This window comes from Carassius auratus, chromosome 32 (genome assembly GCF_003368295.1).
Source record: "Carassius auratus strain Wakin chromosome 32, ASM336829v1, whole genome shotgun sequence".
Taxonomy (NCBI): Eukaryota; Metazoa; Chordata; class Actinopteri; order Cypriniformes; family Cyprinidae; genus Carassius; species Carassius auratus.
The window spans coordinates 32,056,273-32,077,755 of NC_039274.1; the positions used below are offsets into that span (position 1 = coordinate 32,056,273).

General features: G+C 38.0%; 1 protein-coding gene across 4 annotated transcripts in view; it reads left to right on the plus strand.

The window, feature by feature from the left end:
• The window catches only part of LOC113052176 (neuroligin-2-like), a 162,483-nt gene that overhangs the window by 100,023 nt on the left and 40,977 nt on the right, over positions 1-21,483 (plus strand). For all 4 annotated transcript variants that reach the window (XM_026216542.1, XM_026216543.1, XM_026216541.1 and 1 more), the window contains one exon: positions 9,679-9,828. In XM_026216542.1, the coding sequence (XP_026072327.1) occupies positions 9,679-9,828 (150 nt within the window). The remainder of the gene's footprint in view (positions 1-9,678; positions 9,829-21,483) is intronic.

Consider the following 21,483-nt stretch of genomic DNA (forward strand, 5'->3'; position numbering starts at 1 on the left):
GGAAGACTGGAAAGGCACAGAATCCAAGCTGCTTGAAGTCCAGTGTGAAGTTTCTGAAGTCAGTGATGATTTTGGGTGCCGTGACGTCTGCTGGTGTTGCTCCATTGTGTTTAATCAAGTCCAGAGTCAATGTAGCCATCTACCAGGAGATTTTGGAGCATTTTATGCTTCCATCTGCTGACAGGCTTTATGGAAATGCTGATTTCATTTTGCAGCAGGACATTTGCACCTGCCAACAGTGCCAAAACCACTTCCAAGTGGTTTGCTGACCATGATATTACTGTGCTTGATTGACAAGCCAACTCACCTGACCTGAACCTCACAGAGAATCTATGGGATATTGTGAAGAGGAAGATAAGTAACATCTGACAAACAATACAGAGCAACCTGGGCTTCAATAACACCTGAGAAGTGCCACAGGCTGATCACCTTCATGCCAGGGAAGTCGTGGCCTAATGTTTAGAAAATCGGAAGGCAATTGAAAGGTTGTGAGTTCGAGTGTCGGGCCGGCAGGAATTGTATGTGGGAGGAGTGCATGTACCATTCTCTCTCCACCTTCAATACCGCGACTTAGGTGCCCTTGAGCAAGGCACTGAACCCCCAACTGCTCCCCGGGCGCCACAGCATAAATGGCTGCCCACTGCTCCGGGTGTGTGTTCACAGTGTGTGTGTTCACTGCTCTGTGTGTGTGCACTTCGGATGGGTTAAATGCAGAGCACAAATTCTGAGTATGGGTCACCATAGTTGGCTGAATGTCACGTCACTTTCACTTTCACACTGCATTGAAGCAGTAATTCGTGCAAAAGGAGCCCCAACCAAGAATTGAGTGCATAATTAAACCTGCTTTGGAGATCTTGAAAATTTCCCAAATTTTATTTTGATTGATCTTTGAGAAAATATTCAAATTATTTGAGATACTGATTTTTCTAATTTCCTAGGCTGTAAGTCATAACCATAAGAATGAAAACTATTTGAATAGTTCAGTTTGTGTGCAATGAATTTAGAATATAAGAAAGTTAGCTTTTTTTAAATTAAATTATAAAAAATAAAGCACTTTTCCACGACATTCAAATTTATTTAGTTGCACCGGTATATCTTAATTTTTATAATCCATAATTGAAAGTCATATGTAAATGAGTTTCACTTACAGTATGTTTGGACACAATTTATTATTATAAATAACAAATTCTATATTATTCTTTTAATTTAAATTATACATTATTTGAGTTTTATTACTAAACTAATATTTTTAAAGTCACTTATTTTATAAAAAAAATATTTACTATTTAACACAAATTATTAACATAAATAATTGATTTAAATTAATGGGCATTTTTAATTGTCTGTAAAATGAATTTCAAACATTTAAACATAAGCTTATAGATCAAAAAGGTCTATAAGAATATATGAAACATTATGTCTTCTGTATATCAATGTATGAACCTGTGAATTTTGTCAGAGATCACTTTTACTCTTCTTTTACAATATCATCTGCAAAAATTGTATATATATTGCGAATAACATTTAGAATAACAGACACTAAAATTATAATGTAATTCTGTTTGTGTGTACATACATTTTGAAATTTACCAGATGTATTGGCCCTATAAAGTAAAGCTGAAAATATTTAAATCATGATCAATATATGTCAATCTCTCCATTGTTCAGTAAATGACATTAAATTGCCAGTCATGTAGTAAAGCTCATTCAACCAACAGCACATATATTTTCTCTGAAACCTTTTGCTAATTTCTCAGTATAGAACTAATGAATCCTAAAAGTAAATTCATTTGGGTTCCAATCAAGGCTTGAACAGGATGCTGTGTTTTTTTCCTGTTTCACCAGTCAGTGATGCTTATCTCTTGTCAACAGGCCCGACAGCGGTACTCTTTACAGCGCTTCTCTGTAATTTAAATGAGAGGTGGATGTAGATACTGTAGGTTTAATGAACCTAGTCCAGTCAAGATTCCCTCAGAATTCACTGGTAATTAAATTGGGCTTGCTTGATGAGGAAAACTTTATGGAGAAAAGGGAGACAGGGACTAAACAAGGTTAAATTAGGACACCCTTTCCAGGCACACACATACATTTCTACAACGACTGCCAGGAGAGTCCAGTCTATTATTGTTGGTCTCACCATTATCCTGAAACAAACAAGAGTAAGCACGCAAGGGAGAAAGAGAAATAGAGAAAGTGGGATAAGAAGAATGAGGGTTAAAAATAATGAGCAAGAAAGGAATTGAAAAAAAAACCCTTCATATATGCTTTTTGTGGTAGTTCATGTGTGGTCTGATTCGGGTGTGTGTTAAAGTGTATGGTTGTTATTCACGGTTGAACAACTTCTGCGTGACTAGATCTCAGTAATTGATCCTCTTTAAATGAAAGAGAAGTGCTGACACAAGTGCCAAGTAATGGCAGGAGAAAAATTTAAAAGGTTTAGTGTACCTATTACAAATAGGTGTAGTGCTAAACGAAAGACTAAAGTGCTCGAGGAGGATATGGAACAAATGAGGAGTTTACTCAAGGAAGAAGGAGAATACAGACAATATATATAATTACAATACGATCTCAGGTTAACACTCACATTCACAATACTATTTGGTTAACATGCACATACATTCATTGACACATTTAAATCACGGACGAGGAAGAACTGAACAGGGGTGCGTTTCCCAAAACCATAGTTGCTAACTAAGTTAGCAACTTTGTTGGTTGCAATGCAATTTCCCATTGCCAACCAACTAAGTTCCTAACAGGTTAGCAACTATGGTTTTGGGAAACGCACCCCAGAACGGGTATTTGAACACACAGAAAGTAATGAGGGAACTGGAGACAGATGGGGAATAATCAATTAACCAACCTCGCATCGCAAGAGGAATACCAGCGGGAGGGGGGGGGGGGTTGGGGGGTTGGGGATTCTGGAGGCGGGCCAGGGAGCAGGTGAAGAGGGAGCATGGAGCAGAGTGGATGGAGGGAGGAGACCGGAGCAGGAGGAGCCAGATGGTCCTCCAGAGACCCGCCAGGACGGAGATACATGGTGGAGTCGATGGCGGGAGGAGCCATGGTGGGGAATGAGCCGACGACACCAGGGGGCCGACAGGCAGAGACTGCTATGGTGCATGAGGAGCCCAAGATGGAGCAGCGCAGCCACAGAGCCAGGGTGACTGACAGAGCCGGAGGGGTGGAGTGACGAGGTGAAACCAGAGGAATGGAGTCCCGAGGCGGCGGATGGTCGACGACTGACCAAGGTGGAGCCGGAGGGACGAGGGAACCCGGTGGAGCAGGTGGGATGCCAGGCCACGGTGGAGACGAGGGAGCTAAGAGCCAAGGCTGAGCCGCTGGGTCAAAGGAACGAGGAGGAGTCCAGGGTTCGGAGGCTGGAGGCGGAGAAAGGGCCTTAACACACCAAGGCGGAGCTGAGGACTGGCAGTCCAGCGGCGAACCATCACGCCCAGATGGCGTGGACTGAGGGTGAGCTGCGGGACTGACTGGCACCAGCAGAGATGAGGTCGATGAACGAGCTGGTCTAGGAGGAGGAGAGAGAGGAAGGGTGGGAGGAAACACAGGAGGATCAGAGCTGGACGGAACCAGCGTAAGTGGAGGAGGGGAACTGGCATGTCTAGGAGGAGGTGGGAGAGGGAGGCTGGGAGGGAATACAGGAGACACAGGAAATTCAGAGCTGGGCGGAACCAGCGGAGACACAGAAAATTCAGAGCTTGGCGGAACCAGCGGAGACACAGGAAATTTAGGTCTGGGCAGAACCAGCGGAGACTCAGGAAATTCAGAGCTGGGTGGAACCAGCGGAGACACAGGAAATTCAGGTCTGGGCGGAACCAGCGGAGACACAGGAAATTCAGGGCTAGGCGGAACCAGCGGAGACACAGAAAATTCAGAGCTGGGCGGAACCAGCGAAGACACAGAAAATTCAGGGCTGGGCGGAACCAGAAGAGAAACAGAAAAATCAGGGCTGGGCAGAACCAGCGGAGAAACAGAAAACTCAGGGCTGCGCGGAACCAGCGGAGACACAGAAAGCTCAGGGCTGGGCGGAACCAGTCGAGTAACAGAAAATTCAGGGCTGGATGGTACCAGCGGAAACGGAGCAAAGGAACTGACTGGAGGAGATAGGAGTGGAAGACTGAGAGGGTATACAGGGGGATCAGGGCTGGATGGAACCAGCGGAAAGACAGGGGATTCAGGAATTACCTCCATAGACCAGTCCGTTAGATCCATAAGTTGCTCCATATTTCCTGAGACCGAATACAGCTCACCCTCAGTTGTGGATGTGAGGGAAGGGCTTTCCTCCATGCCCTCATTCAACACTAAGACTCCCACAATGCACGGTGTTGCCGGCTCACATACCTGGTCAGTCGCGCTTTCGAGGTCCTGCACCCTGTCGGTGATTGGCTTGGGCTCTGCGGCTGCGGTGGGCTCTGGCTCTGTGCGGCTTGATGGTGGCTGGCTGGTCTCTGGGTCGGGAGTGGGGCTGGAGATATCCTCTTTGGCGGTGCAGATGGTCCATGAAGATCCATTTTTCTCCAGCACCCACTCCAAGAAAGCGACGAAATCGTCTCTGGGACCGTTCGCTGGTAGGCGTCCCTTACTCCGCTCGCTCAGGCCGGTGTAGAAGAAGTTGGAGAGCGAGCGGTCGGGGAAGTGGGTAAGGCACATGTAGTGCTAAACGAAAGACTAAAGTGCTCGAGGAGGATATGGAACAAATGAGGAGTTTACTCAAGGAAGAAGGAGAATACAGACAATATATTACGTTTACAATACAATATGATCTCAGGTTAACACTCACATTCACAATACTATTTGGTTAACATGCACATACATTCATTGACACATTTAATCACGGACGAGGAGGAACTGAACAGAACGGGTATTTGAACACACAGAAGGTAATGAAAATGAAAATTGTTATGAAGAATGAGTATGCAACTCATAGTAATTTCAAAGTACCGTAACCACATGAAAAAAGACCAAAAACACAGTAAAAGTAACATAAATGTGGTCCGTATGATTTGTGTGCTATATTCAAGTCTTCTGAAGCCGAAGTGTATATATATATAAAGACAGTATTTTTTTATTTTATTAGTATTGCGAACCATACTCAGAATTCATGTTTTGCATTTAACCCATCCAAAGTGCACACACACAGCAGGGAAGACACACCCGGAGCAGTGGGCAGCCATTTATGCTGCAACGCCTGGGGAGCATTTGGGGATTCAGTGCCTTGCTCAAGGGCACTTCAGTCGTGGAATTGAAGGTGGAGAGAGCACTCTCTCTATTCACTCCCCCCATCTACATTTCCTGCCAGCTTGAGACTCAAACTCACAATCTTTGGATCATTAGGCCACAACTTTTATTATTATTTTTAAGTCATTATTCATAATTAATCTTCCTTTTAAGTAATCACTTACTGTAACTCAGTAACTATTGCTAGAGGTCAAAGATTCTCAAATGAAAACCTCAGTGGTTACTAATGCTGGGTACCCAACACAAGATAAATGGGCTGATTTGGGGCTGATTTTTCCCTTTCCAACAATTCTAGGTAATGTCCTCATTATCTTACTGGTTCTAGAGATTATTTTATCAGATTTTCCTGTAATGTGTAGTGTGTTAAGAGTGACTGAATCTGCTCAGAAGAATGTCGGAAGCACCCATGATCGTGAATCAGAAATCTTGATGTGTAGGAGGAACCCCGAGGACAAACGATCTGGAGATTTATCATGTGAAACGAAACAATATCCAATCTGATAGATAGCTGACTGAAGATGGAAGTATAACCAAAATCTGTGACTCTAGAATTATTATATAGTGTACAAGTCAAATAGACTAATTTTGTAAAGCATTTTTGTCCTTTTGGAGCTTGATAAACATGAAGCTTGAAAAATACTGTATGGGAAAAAAGAACTGTAAAAAATTCTCCTTATATGCTCAACAGGAAATAATTGAAATGCATATGAGTGAATAAATAATTACAGTATTTTAATACTGGCAGGATGTGTATTTTTAAATAAAGTGAAGAAGGGGGAGGATGTGGTGAATGCTAAAAAATAAAAGTTAAAATGTGGGGAAAACAAGTGTACAAAAAAGAAGTGATGGAGTTCATGAGTCCTATAGTAGGAGATCATAAATAAGATGAATAGATCTCTTGTTTCAGTGGATGTATGAGGGGAGCGTGGGGATGAAAACATAGCGAGGTCTTTGTTTCAGAGAGAAAAACACTTCTCTCTCTTTTTCACTATATTTGACCCCCTCCCTCTCTCTTCAGTATCAGGGATGTTATTGGGAATTCTTCTGTCTTGAATTCAGACCAACTGAGATCACATGCAAACAGTGCTGCTGTGCTTAAATGAGCGTATGTGAATAGTTCACCCCAAAATGAAAATTACAGCATTTTCTCTAGCTTGACATTCACTAGTCAATGTCCAGTTTAGTTTTATAGAAAAGAGCAGTTTGTTTGTGTGGCATAATGGTGAAGAAAGGATGCTGGAATTTTCTTTTAGACTTTTGCACATGTGAAATAAAACTATGTATGAGTGTTGTCCGCATATGTGCATTTAAAGACAGCATACAGCATGAAGTATTCATAACCCCTACTGCAGAGTCGATGTACATTAGGGCAATATTTTTCTCTGTCTCTGTCTTATCCTACTGAGAGCTCTTTACGATATTGATCCATGTGTAAGAGAGACAGTCTGACTGCAGCCTGTAGTTTAAGTGTTGATTGTCAGTTTCTCAAATGCCCTGTTTTCTGCTCCTTCAACCCCACCAAAGGCTCCCTTCTGTAATCTCTCTCTTCTCTTGTGCTCGTCTCCATTCTTTCAATCATGTGGTGTATCTTCTCTCATTCGGTATAATGATGAGACGGAAGAAAATTTTGTAATAGTGCAATAGCATTGTGGTTTTTATAACCAGGAAAAGTAACTGTTGCTTATCTTCAAAAATAGTAGCAATAGCAGGTAGTCCTCTAAAAAGGTAAGACAGAAAAACAGGGTTTTGCCATTTGTGGTACATATATATATATGTATATATATATATATATGTCTGTCTCTCTGTCTGTCTATTTATCAATCAATTGTTTGTCTGTGTATTCTTTTTTTTTCCATCATTCTAACTATCTGTCATTCTATCTATCGGTCCATCTATCATTCTATTTGTCATTCAAGCCAACGTAAATACTAATGGAATCTTTTGGACTGTCAGTCAAGGACTGTCAATCAAATTTGTATACAAAACCAAATTTACCCACAAAAAAAGGCTACATTGCAGATTTCTATATGCAAAAATCACAGGTTTTTGGACTTTTCTCTAGTAAACACAAAATTTACAAGCGCTAGCTATGATGGAATTTGGTAGCCTGCCTATCGGGCCACGTTGTCTCAAGTGAGAAATATGCCATTGTGTTTTAGCACCAGTTTAATTGGATGCGGGTGACAGGAGAATAGAGGAAGGAATTGTCTATGTGGCTGTGTCTAATGGATTCAGAGCTAATTAAGTTCACACAAGAGATAGAGGCTCGCCACCATCATAGGGACATAATGGCAGAATGTGTACGTGTTTGTGGGTTGACCCACACACATGCGAATGCACTGAGAAGTAAACACAAGTTTGTTTCTAATCACACCATTGTCTCCGTTCTGTATGAGAGGATCAGAGGTGAGCAGCAAGCTCTTGTGGTCCTCTATCTCTGAGTATGCATGTTCCTTTTTTAATTTATTTGTTGTTTTTAGTTTTTAGATCGTTCCTTTTCATGCCCTCTCCTACTTTTCCTCAACACGGCCTCTGTTTCCTCCCTTCTAATCTCCATGTTTTTCTTTCTCTCCCTCCATCTCTCAGTGTGCTTGCAATACTCGTCCTCCCTTTATACACCAATTTTATGGTATATTTCAATGTGAGGACGCAGGACACCAGGGGGCAAAATAAAAGAACAGGATGTTTTGGTGATTATTAGACAGAACACATTGAGACTTGAAATGAATCTATTAAAAAGGGATATAAAGAGGCAGTGAGGAAAAACAGGTTGAAAATGAATCACGATGAACACAGATGTACGGTACTTATTGAGTGTTTGAATGCCGCCTTTGGGGACATGTGATGATGTGCATGCGCAGGGTCCAAAATTAACACCCGTCAAACAATTCATGCAGGTACAAATGGCTTTGCAGGATAAATAATATATTTTAAAAAGGTACTACTGAGGGTAGGGACTTTTAGGAACTGCAACATTTTACAACTTATTACTTATTTTGTAACACAAAATAATTTTATGATGGCTATCTAACTTTTTCCTCCAAACACCAAAACATAGACAGACAGACAGACCGACTGATAGACCGATCAATCGATAGATCTCTATCCATTGTTTTATCCTTCTGTCGTTTGATCCATCATACCTATCATTCGGCCTATATATCATTTGTTTTATCTATTGTTGGACTTGTTGTTGGTTCTATCTATTGTTTGGTCTGTCTATGTTCTATCTATCATTCATTGCTATCGATCAGTCACTTGTTCTATTGTTTGTTTTATCATTCTATCATTCTGTCATTCTGTCTTTAGTTCAATCTATCATTTTTTCTATCACTGTATTTATCAGTCTGATTAACGTTTTTCAAAACACCAATATTATATGAGCAACAAAATAAAAATATCTTCAATTAATTGAATTTGAAATGTAATTGATTCAGTATGATTATTCCTTGGTCTTAAAGCGATAGTTCACCTAGAAATATTCACCCAAGAATATTCTCTCATCATTGGTAATCAAACAGTTGAAGGTAGCCATTGACTTACATAGCATTTTTTTTTTTTAACTATGGAGTAAATTCTGTAGACTAAATGATGACAGAATTTCATTTTTGTGTGAACTATAACTATGACAATACAGTATCAGGAAGTATTTTCCATTGGCAGGTTTGATGACAGTTCATTTTTGAGCCTGTGGGCATTTTGGAAAAGTGTTCTGGTTTGACCGTGATTGAAACGAATGTGTGGCTCACGTGACATTTGGAATCGCACAGTTTGAAAATGTGTGTTCATGTCACAGCATCTTCGTGTCTGTCTAGTCAGGTATGACAGTATTTGTCTGTATGTGTTTTATGGATGAATAAGTTAGTGATCCTTCTTGACTGTCTGTCTGTTTGATGCTCTAATCTAGTAACGCTTCAGATACATTTGTGTTTTTGTGTGTGTTGGCTCCTGCTGCATCTTGGAGCACTGGACATCATCAGTTATCTGCTTTAATGAAATCGACTGAGATTCAGATGGTGATTGAAGGTGCCAAGGGGTTAGAAAAGTGAAAGTATGCGTGTCTATATAATAGATCTCCATGGCAACAGTCAATGGGAGCGAGTCACTTTGATGGAATGGCCTCTGCTGGGTAGATGGGGAAATCAAATTGAGGCAGTTACTATAGCGACGCTTCATTGCAGCTGCCTCTGCATCTGTTTCGGTGTGTGAGTGTGTGTGTGTGTGTGTTGTTATATCTTGAAGAGTAAGAGCTTATAAGTGTCTAAAGTGACCTAACATCTAGCTATTTACTCTCAAACAAAGGATCCAACCATCACTCTTAGATAAAAAATAAAATAAAATGTGTAGTTTCACAAAGTGACTCATTTCTGTAGCTCTCACTTACTCAACACTCTCTTTCCTTTCATTTTGACTTTTTTTTAGACATCCGTGACCGCAGGAAGAAACCAGTCATGCTCTTCATTCACGGCGGCTCTTATATGGAAGGAACCGGAAACATGTTTGACGCCAGTGTTCTTGCGGCATATGGGAACGTCATTGTAGTCACCATGAACTATAGGCTGGGAGTTCTGGGTAAGTGTACTTCATTTATTTCCCCCATTAACTCTTCATGCATGTCTGAAATTTGCTGGAGGCACAGAAGCTGCTCCATATGGTAGATCAATTAGCAGTGAGTTCTGACTCATCAAGTTATTATTTTTTTTCTTAGGCCTTTATGCTCCTTTTTATATCATGTTTATGCACTCGTTTTTAGGATTTATTTATTTTATTCATTTGTTCATTTGAACTGCTCATGTAAATCAAGTGCTACACGTTTTGTTCATGTAGTTAATGAACATCAAGCTACTTTTTTTATATGAATGAAACAGGCAACATTCCAATTACGCAACTCTAATGTGGGGTTACTTTTATCAGGTCTGGTAAAGATAGTTAACTTTCAGTTAAATCTGGCTAAATAAAACCATTAATTTTCTTCAGGAAAGAGCATCAGCAGATCCCACAGTGCTCCAATTACAGTCTATAGGTCCATTTGTGCTTAATTGTTCTTATTATATAAAAGTCACTTATATGAAAGTGAATCCTGAATCAGAATAACTCCTCAGGGTAAATACCTGCTATTGTATTTAGAGTTTTTCATTAGTTTTGACTGAAAAGCTGAATATGCATAGTTCAGAAGTGTGCGAGTTTCTTAAGGGTAATATGAGGAGAAGAGTTTTTGAATTAAAGTGCTAAATCCTTTCTTATTTCCTCTCTCTTCCTCTTTTATTATTTTACAAGTCTGAAATATTGAAGAGTGATATATTCATGCAGATTAGCTTTGGCTCTAACGGGTTTATTGGGCCACAGCAGTTAGAAATATATTTTTCCATTTCTTACTTTAACTGCGGCACTGCCCAGAGCGGGGATAAGGCGGCCTTTAGATTTGCACTTAATAAAAAATATATATATATGACAAGGAAATAAAAAAGAAAGGCGCTTTGGATGTTCAAAGCTTTAATGCTAAACTGCAGAAAAGTTGGTGCCAGTTTGAATTCGTAATACTTGTAATATATAACATACACACAAATACAGCTGAAGGGCTGAGGCTGAGTCAGATGGTTCTAAGGCCCTGGGTGTGGTGCTTTAGCATTTTGACTTTCTCTGGCATATTAGCGCCTTATGTACTTGGCTCTGGAGCTTAGAGCAGATAGTGAAGCTTAGAAATGTCAGCCTCTCAGCTCAGCTCTTCCTGCCATGCAAAAGAGAGTGCTTATGTTTGTTTGTGAATGCCTTTCTCTCACTACCTGTTTGTCTTCTCATAGACTCAAGACTTTCCCCTCTAGATATAATGCAAAGCACAATGAATTTAAATTGATGCAGAGAGAGAGAGTGAGAGAGTGTGTGCGTGTGTGTAAAAAATTGATGAAAAATGTCTGTCTGGTGCGACGAGCAGTGAAGCCGCATTGGGATTAGTGGTGAACTAAAAGTAGAGATGCTAACTGATAGCTTGATAGTAGCTAAGCTGTTTTCACGCCAGTGTATATTTTTCATTAAAGGGTCATGGACTTTAGAAATCTAAATTCCCTTGATCTTTTGACACATAAGAGGTCATTGTATTATAAAAATATCCTGTAAGTTCCAGAACTCAAAACTTAGTCTAAAAACAGTTTATATTGAAGCCAATCTGCCAAATTGACAGGTTGTGGAATGTGCCACTTTATGACATAATAGTGTGGTTAAACCCCGCCTCCGCAGAAGAAGATCAACGTCTGCTTCTACATCAGTGCCTGTTTAGCCCCGCCCACTAGTTCATTCACTTCATTTTTTTCTCTTCATTTTTTCCACTCATTTATTTACAATCAAGGCACAATTCATCCGACAGTAATGACGCACCACATTTTTATTACGTGGTCACTACTGCTTTGTCTTTTATTACAGATCGTTTGATATGTATTGAGTATTTATGCCTTTTTAAACTAAATCAAAGCAGCGTCCAACTATGAAGGAAATAGGCTGTCAAACATATACATCTGTTAGCCAATCATATCAGTGGATGTTTACTTCTGAGTAGAGGTCTTCACGGGTCCAAAAATTTGTGCCCAAACCCGACAGAGACCCGTAATGTACTACACCGAACTGACCCGGACCCGACCCGGACCAGTATATTGTTTGAAATCTGGACCTGAACCCGCCGGGAAGACACAGACCCGACTGGACCCGACTTTCACATATTCCACTTTAAATTGCTATTACAAGTAAATAAACCTGTTGCGAAGAATACAGCTTTTTGTCTTACCTAATTTAAAGAGCCGTAGTCTCTCTTCCTTGTACCTGACTGCCTGTGATGCATTACAATCCTCCGACAAGAAAGTTATTCATGTTATTCCTCTCGTTATTCCAAGTCCAAGCTGAATCCACTCATTATTTCAACTTCAGAAGTCCACTTGATGTCACGGTGACGGATGACAAATGCTACTGTGCACATGTACATTCTGACTCGAGTTAATTCGCATAATAACTTACACTGTTTGCCTTTTGAACTATAATAACGATCGCTCGTGCAATGCCATGGCCACTGACGTTATTTATTTACTATCATCTGATCTCTGTGCTCTCTGCTCTGCATCGAGTCTGAATCTGAACCACTAAAACTTTAAGATTAAACGGTTCATTTATAATATTATAAAAATGGGAGAAAATGTAAAATGCGGTTTGGCAGTCCAAGTGTCCCTCACTGGTTGCCATAGAATCATGAAATGCGCTTGAGACTGCACATGCGTGCTAGCTGTATCAACCTAAAATGCTTTAACGCAATTTGAGCGTAATAGAAAACATTCATGTGACAGTTCACCTCAGATTGTGTTGCTGATTTGAAATATATTAAATATGAGTGTGTCAAGTCTGCAAGCATTAATACCGTGCGTGCACTTGTATATTAACTCTGAGTGTGCGAGCAAGAGAGAGAGAGATCACTTTTTTTGGCTCACTCTTTTCTGTGAGACAGTGAGATGTATTTAAAAGAAATAAATGTTCGGTAACACTTTATAATGACTGCACACTATTAATCATTAATTAAGCATTAGTAAACAGATAATTGATAATTGATAAAGCATTAATAGACAGTAATAAGCAGTTTATAAATACAGATATAAATGCTTTATTCTTGATTTAAAAGAATATCTATAATGTGTTTAATAATTGTATTTTCATACTTTATTCATGATCAATTTATCATTTCTCAATGAAGTATAGCATTATTTACAAACCAGTTATTTAGGAGTTGCCAGTGATTCATAAGATCACAAGAAATGTAGTAAATTCAGGTAGTTATAAAGCATTTAGTAGTGGTCAGTTAACTATTTATGTGAGCTCATCTAAAGTGAGTCTAGTTATGCCTTGTAAAGCATTTATAAATGATATTTAAAGACTCAGTTATCTTCTAAACAAAAAACGGAAACAAACACCACACAGTGATACAGAACATAGAAATATTAACAGCCTTTAAATCTCATTTGTAAAAGGTTTACAAGGCATAAATAGTCCTCACTTTAGATGAGCTCACAAAAATAGTTAACTAACAACTACATATGTTTTATAGCTACCTGATTTAACCCTGAATTACAGTAGAAATACATGTTAATAAACCATTTATTAACACTATAAGTAACTATTACTATATGTCTGAATAAAAAGATGCATGAATGCACATTTAAATAGTTTATTAATCATTTACTTATAATTTCTAAGTGATCTTATGAACCACTGACAACTCTTTAATAACTGGTGTGTAAATAATGCTATACTTTAGAAATGATAAGTTGATCATTAATAAAGTATGAAAAAACAATTATCAAATACATTATAGATATGCTTTTAAATCAGGTATAAAGCATTTATACCTGTATTTATAAACTGCTTATAAATGTCTATTAATGCTTTATAAATGATGAATTAACTGTTTCCTAATGCTTGACTAATGATTAATAGCATGCAGTTATTAAAAAGTGTTACCAAATGCTCTCATATGGCAAGGCTGCATTAAATTAACTTCTTTTAAAAACATTAAAAACACCTTCGACCCCAAACTTTGGTGAACGATAATATATGTAAAAATATTGTTCCCCATCATAGCTTCTTTAGTAGCCTGTAGTTTAGCTAAGTACTTTTTCAAAAGGCAAGGTTTACTTTAAGTCATTATGTTGAGTCGTGCCAAATCTGGACCTCAAGGACACCTGGTGCATGCAAGTGTCCACAAAGGAAAGATATGATGCAGGATTTATAGCAGCAGTGACAGGACACAATTAACATCAGCACATCTCATCATGCACTGGCAGCAGTGTTCCGTCGTCATGCCCCTCCTCTCCACTATCAGCTTCTATCATGATTCTGGATGGGGGCCAGCAATATGAGCACTGAGGCGACAGTGATTCAAGGAATTGCAGATCCTCTATCATCGTGGGCCGTCATTTGAAATGAGAATGAGTGACGTGAATCAAACTATAATTTAGATAAAACCATTGGCCTGCACACAGTCTGTCACTTGTTCAGTCACAGATGCTTTGCTCATTAGAATTATGGATTCAATTTATATTCAAACCACATCCAACTGAAAGAATTTGATGTCATTTTTAGACTTAAGGAAGATTGCATAATTCATTCATTTAAAGGTTGTATAGTTGCACAGGTCATTTGAAGGCTGTGTTGGTCGTTTGAAGATTATGTAAGCCACTGAAAGGTTTTTTGAATACTTCATAGCTGCCAGAGATCCTATGCTATAGACATTGTGTTGTGCTTACTGTCATTCGACTGGCTTTGCAAAGTGTCTGAAGGGCAAACTGGGACTCAAAAGCAGCTACTGACCCGTCATAACCATTGAATCAATACATTTTCACTGTGTTCTGATGAATCTTAAATAGCCATATTCACATTGAAAGATCATAATTTTTAAATTATAGTCAAAAGAAAACATTGTTTATATGAAGTAATCAGTAAAACTGACTGACCCACTGCTGCGTGATGGGGCTTGTTGATCCCGCTCACACTAAATTTCTGACCATTACCGCATTCTTCCATCCGTTCCTGTGATTTTTGTTCACTTCCGCAAACATTCTAATATTGTATATAATTTTCTTGCATCAGGGCACTGCTATCAACATGTGGGGTATTTAACCTCTTTTTGAATGAGCGCTCACAGTTGCAGTTCACTTTCGATTTTGCGATCAGGCGCGCACTTTGTAAAGGGAGCATCTTACTTACTAAATAAATTTGTCAATGAGCTCTGGATCTTTTGAGGAGCAAATCCTCCAATATCTTGCCAGTTTTCTCTCCTTACTTTTGACCTGTGATCAGTCAAATCTGACTTCTGCTACTCTGTCAAGTCTGCATCAAAATCAAGGTAAATCAAGGTAATCACAGGTAAACTGTCTGACCAGTCAGGTGTTTGTCATGGGAAGAGTTCCACAAAACAGCTATGGTATGCAGAGAATTATAAGAGTTGATGTTACAAATACATCTTTTGAATATACTGTGTGAACTCATTGCCCCGTTAGCTCAGAAAGTTGAATTTTCTCTACTCAATATACTTTGTCAGTTGTTTTGTTTAATGGTCTAATTTTTGTTTATTGGTTTGCATTGGTTAGTCACTGAATTAATTCTCTTGTGCTTCGTTACCCCCATTTTGAATGATGTATTGATGTTTTGCATTTATATCTGTATCAAGTTTCTATGTGATTTTACTGGTATTAAGTTATGCTTCTTAATGCATTAACTAGTGGTTACCAAATTGAAACTTATCATACAGTGTTAGAGAGGGAAACTCGATATGGCAGTCTCATATTTCAATCCAGATTAAATTTATTTCCATTTTTATCAAGTATGTAAAATTTGATCACATTTTTTATGTGATTTTACTGACTTTCTTCATTTGCTTGTATTGTGTGATAGTGTTGGGTGAGAGTCCAACTTAATGAGTCAGAGTCGAGTCCTAGTCTTTAACCAATTGAGTTTGAGTGAGAGATGTTTATTAATGTATTTTTATCTTACTTCTATGCTGTTAACTATATATATATATATATATATATATATATATATATATATATATATATATATATATATATATCATCTTTCATGTGGATTCATGTTTGCTCTGAACAATTCTGAGTTCAAAACGTCTGAGTCTATGTCAAGTCTACCCGTGTCTGTCCGAGTTCTTTCATAGTTACAGTCCAAGTCACAAGTCCAAGTACCCAAGCTCTGCTGTTTGGTGCTATTAACATTAATATCCAGTGAAACTGATGTGGATACTCAAAATTAGTAGTTGAGTTGCACAACTAAAATCTAAAAGAGCCAGACTGAGGATGACAGAACTTGAAATATCCTTTTCAATCTTCAGTATGTGATTTGTTTAAATTGGTTTTGACAACTGACCCACAAGTCTGTTAGCTCAGCTATATAGCTCAGCTTAGCTCATATTTATGTCTGAATGCCTGCTATTGTTAGAACTGAATGTCTATGTTTGTCTGTGCAGTGGAAACTCTCTTGGATCCAATTTAGCTAAACTACAGTTCATTATTTTTATATCATCTGTCACATAATATATCTCATGCACAAACACACATAGTGAAAGGTCTTGGGGGGAAAAGGAGTGATAGTTATAAATTCCTTATTTACACACACGTCTTTCTCTCTCTTTAGCCTTTAAGGTAGTTCTGTCTGTCTTTTCTTACCCTGCTGCAGGTTTTTCTGCAGACTACACCAGCATTCATCATTGTTTTGACACCATCACTTGTTCTTACATCTTTTTCTCCTCCTGCTATACTCTGTTTTTGCTCTGGTGAGTGGTGAGCTGCAGGTAGAAGTGTCATCTTCATATTCCCCAATACAGCCATGTGGCTGTTGTTTTTTTCTTTCACAGCATCCCCTGTTACCGTGACAGTGGTTGACGTGGAGGTAATGATTTAGAATTTCCACTTGCACTGCGTCTCTCTGTGGCTGAAGGTGGAAATGGTGTCTCGACCCCAACCATCACATGCTGGATATCATATCAGTACCTGTACAAAAAAAGCACATCCCTGAATCCAGCGGAAACTTTACCCGCCTTTTGTTTGTCTGTTCTTTTTTTTTTTTTTGTAGGATCCTTCTCTGTTTGTCTCCTGCTCTCTCTCAGTTTGGAGTGCGTTCAGAAGGGAATTCATCTCCCTTTATTAAATATGTAATGGATAAATCAGCTGCTCGTAAAGTAATTAAGAGCTTGACCTTGGCTTTGCTGAGAGAGACAGAGATGGAAAAAATATATAAAATTAAAAACTGAAAATAAAGTGAGGATTTTTGAAGGAGGAGAGTGGGAACGAGGAGTGAAAACACATGAAAGAGAGATTTAAAAGATATTTGTAAAATATATATATATTGATAGGGAGATACTTTATGGTAAAAGATGGTATTATCTTTCACACTACGTTATTCTTTGAAGTACTGTGGAGTACAATGTTAAAATAGGCATTCATGCAGAGCTATTGTACAGTGCTTTTTTGTAAGAGTACATTTTAAAAAATATTATAATAGGCTGAAAAAAATAGGTTGAATCTCAGGAAATCATGTTTGGTGTCACACATTAATATACATTTAAATGATCAGTAACATTATTTAGGAATATTTGCAAAAAATATGGTAAACGTTACAATAAACTTCCATTTGTTCAAATTATTTTATTGAAAATTGAGGAATCAATTCTCACTATTAACTAGTTGCTTATTAGCATGCATATTACTAGCATATTGGCTGTTTATTAGTAATTGTAAAGCACATATAAATGCCTTATTGTGCATGACTATATTTTTGAATCCTTTAATCAGACCCATACATAAACTTAAAATCTACCTTACTAATAAGCAGCAAATTATGAGTTTATTGAGGCAAGAGTCATAGTTTGTAGTTACTTAGTAAGAATTGATCCACAAATTTAAGTGTGACCAAAATGAACACTGAAAAATATAAAAAGCATTTAGTATTCTTGATGTTAATTTCAACATTTGCTGATACATTTTTAAATCAGAAGTTGTATCTGTTATTATTTAATGAACTGAGCTAACGTGAATAACAATGAACAGTTGTTTTGCTCATTGTTAGTTAATAGTAAATGATGCACTAACTAGTGGGATCTTTTCCTTTTTTTCTTTTAATTTTGGGGTAAAAACATTAATGGGGAAGGTGGAATCTCTTATAATTTGTGGGGGGTCTTTTTTTTTTACGTGTGAGTGTGTGTCCTGACAAGGTTGAGGGAGATATCAAGATGTGAACGAAGAACCAAACTGAATCCTGACCATCCAGGCAGTTTCCATAGCAACCTGAGGCAGAACAGATCAGCAGAGGCCTCTTGACTCCAAGAGTGTGAGTGAGGGAGAGAGAGAGGAAGAGATGGGGGAAAATCAAAAGAGAGAATGAAAGATCAGGCAGATGGAAGGATGACATAAAAGTGGTGTGAACGTGAAGCGGAGTTGCACTACTGCACACACACACACACACACACACATTACTGATTATGCAAGAAACACGTTTCTCATCATGTGTTTCATCCATTTATTTGGGCTCCGTTTTATTTGCTCTTTTACCCTCATCGCAAATTTCCATGCGGTCTCAGTTGTTTGGCACCACTAAAAGTTCCTATACTTTTTCTTCCTCTCTCCCTTTCCCTTCATTATCTATTTCTTTGTTTTCCAACTTCCTCAGCGAGATTTTTTTTTAAAGATTAACGGTGCTGATGGATGTATTACACCTTAGACATGTTTTCCATAACTTCTTGAAAACTTATGGTTCTATCATAGTTGGAGATAAGTTTCCTGAAGCTTTTGACAGACAGGAGAGAATACAGTCGGATTTGAGCAACTTTGCTTCAAACAGCTGACACAACTTTTGTGCTTATAGAGCGAGTCTGTGTTCGGATGTTGGAGTTTTCCACTTGACGAGTGCTTTAACCTGTGGGAATTACAGCCTTGGATTTTAAGTGAGTAGGAGACACAGGCCCATATGTATCAGCCATCTCTGAGTTTGGCTGACGGTTGAATTCAGCTTATCCTCGTATTGGGATTTTGTATTAGGGTATACAATAAACAAAGATCCTAAAACAATACTTTGGTTCTACTTTTATACATGTCATTTTATAGGAAATCATTTTATATTTTCTTTCTGTGACTCATCAGAAATTCTCAGGGTTATTCAGTTTTAGCCTTTTTTGACATGTCAAATCATATAGTACAGATTGATATGAGCCAGAATGTCAAGCAGATGAGCACTAAAGCTGGACATGCCAAAACATGTTTTATAGCTGCTCGGCCATGGCTGTTTTTTCTAGAAAATAATGTGGTCTTTATAAGTATCACAATAATAAAAAGCTATACTACCTTAATGATATCTCTCGATATCACTTATGTGATTATTTGAGAAGGACTTGCTATTTTTGTAAAAAAAAAAAAAAAAAAAAACTTTACTTTTGTCTAAGAATTACATATCTTATTTTACATGAATTTCAAGAAAAAAATTTAATATTCTAGTTGCATTATAATTTTATAGCTGTATCGGTAACACTTTATTTTAAGGACCAATTCTCATTCTTAACTAATTGATTATTAGCATGCATATAAAATTGGATGTTTATTAGTACTTATTAGTCACATATTAATGTCTTATTCTGCATTACCATATTCTAGATCCCTTAACCCGACCTCATACCTAAACTTAACAACTTCCTTATTAACTATTAATAAGTAGCAAATTAGCAGTTTATTGCAGGAAAATTAGGTAATAGTGAATAAGTGTTCCCTAATCTAAAGTGTTACCGATGTATTTAATATTTTGTTCAATTTCAGTTATATATATCTCATGCAAAGAGAGGAAAACTTGCAATTCCAAGAATGCTTTTTTTTTTATAAAAGGAGAGTAAATGTTGAAATTAAGTGCATTTTGTGTGTGTGTGTGTGTGTGTGTGTGTGTGTGTGTGTGTGTTTGTGTGTTGTCCTGGTATTACCTTCGTTGTGTAACAACCAGTATATTAAAGTACATAAGTTAGTTTTGTGTGTGTGTGTGTGTGTGTGTGTGTGTGTGTTTCTTTTCTTTTTTCAGTTGGTCCCCATGAGGAAACAAGCTTATAAATTATATTTAAATTATATAATAAGTGTTTTGAAAATCTATAATAGATAAAATAGTTTTGTGTGAGTGGTATTGTTTAGAGGTAGGGTTTGTACAGTATAAAAACTATTACGGCCTTGGAATATCTCCATAAAACGTGTGTGTGCTTGTTTTTTATTGTCCATAAGCTGCATGTAGTTTATATTTTTATGTTATATCTTTTCATTGGATTCAAATAAAAAAACATTTTCAAAAAAAAACTTTTGTGAAGGTAATACACAACAGTACAGCCTTAGAAACAGACTGTACATCTATTCCCTACAGCATCTTTTTCATTTGCATTCAAATCAATATGGTTTCTTCCCATACTAAGGTAGCCGTACAGTAGCTGCTGGAATTACTTATCTTAATGCAGTATCAGAATCCATTTTATGAACGGCTGTAATGGTCTTTGGCCGGATGTCCTGTAGAAGATGAAAAGTCTTAATTTGTCTCCATTCCCAATCTAGTGCACATTGACTGGAATGTAGGCAGCTATGACCCCTGGACACATTCTCTCTGGATGGCACAAATGTTTGTTTGTTTGTTTGTTTGTTTGTTTATCCTGCTGCTCTCTTCTCATCTTGTCTTGTCTCTTCTCTTCTATTTTGAATATGTCTGTAGAATTTTAACTACACAAACAGACAGGGCGGCATCAGTGACACTGATAATGACTTTCAGGCTCATTTGCATAAGCTGAAGGACAGGTGGAGGATGTGACCGGAGACTAGTGTGACTGGATTGACTGAAAGCTGAGGGCTGGCCCCTGCCTGACAAAACATACAGGAATGCAGGGGTAAAATTGACATGAAAAAAGCATTTGAATAAAATATAAGTGTATTTGTAGAAATTATAAAATGATTCATATTTTTCAATTTAAGGTCATAGTTGACTCACCCTCACGTTGTTCCAAACCTGTATGACTTTCTCTTTTTCACAGAACAAAAAATGTTCATTTTTAAAGGACAGTGGTTATAAAAAACCTTTTGCAGCCTGAAATGAAGACGGACATAGTTTTTGTTTTATCCAGCTGTATTTACTCAGTGCAGCTTATAGCATCCAAGTGAAAGACATAACAGCAACATACAATCACCTGTCACATGTATATAAACAGAATTACTGAGCTGGAAAAATGATCACCCCCCTCCCCATTTGACTTTCAACTGTGATGGTGATTATGATTAGCTCAGCTCAGCATGAAAAGAGCTTTCCTGGAGCATTTCAGTGCTGGTAGTGCAACTGAAACAAACAACTATGGGTTGCAATGCACTGTTGAAATATCTCTGGAATAAAGTTGACAGGCACAAGTCAGAAGATGCAAAAATATTTTTCATAGACTTTATCAATGCCTAGAAGCACCGTGAAGTCTGTTATTAAGAAGTGGAAGGTATTTGGTTCAACACAAACCCTCCCTGGATCAGGATGTCACTCCTAACTGGATGAAAGGGCCAGAAGGAAACTGGTGAGAGAGGTAACCAAGAGGCCTACAGCAACTCTGAAGCAGCTGCAAGAAGTTATGACAAAGGGTGGTCATTGTGTGCATGTGACAACAAAATTACAAGTTCTCCACAAATAAAATAAAAAGCCACT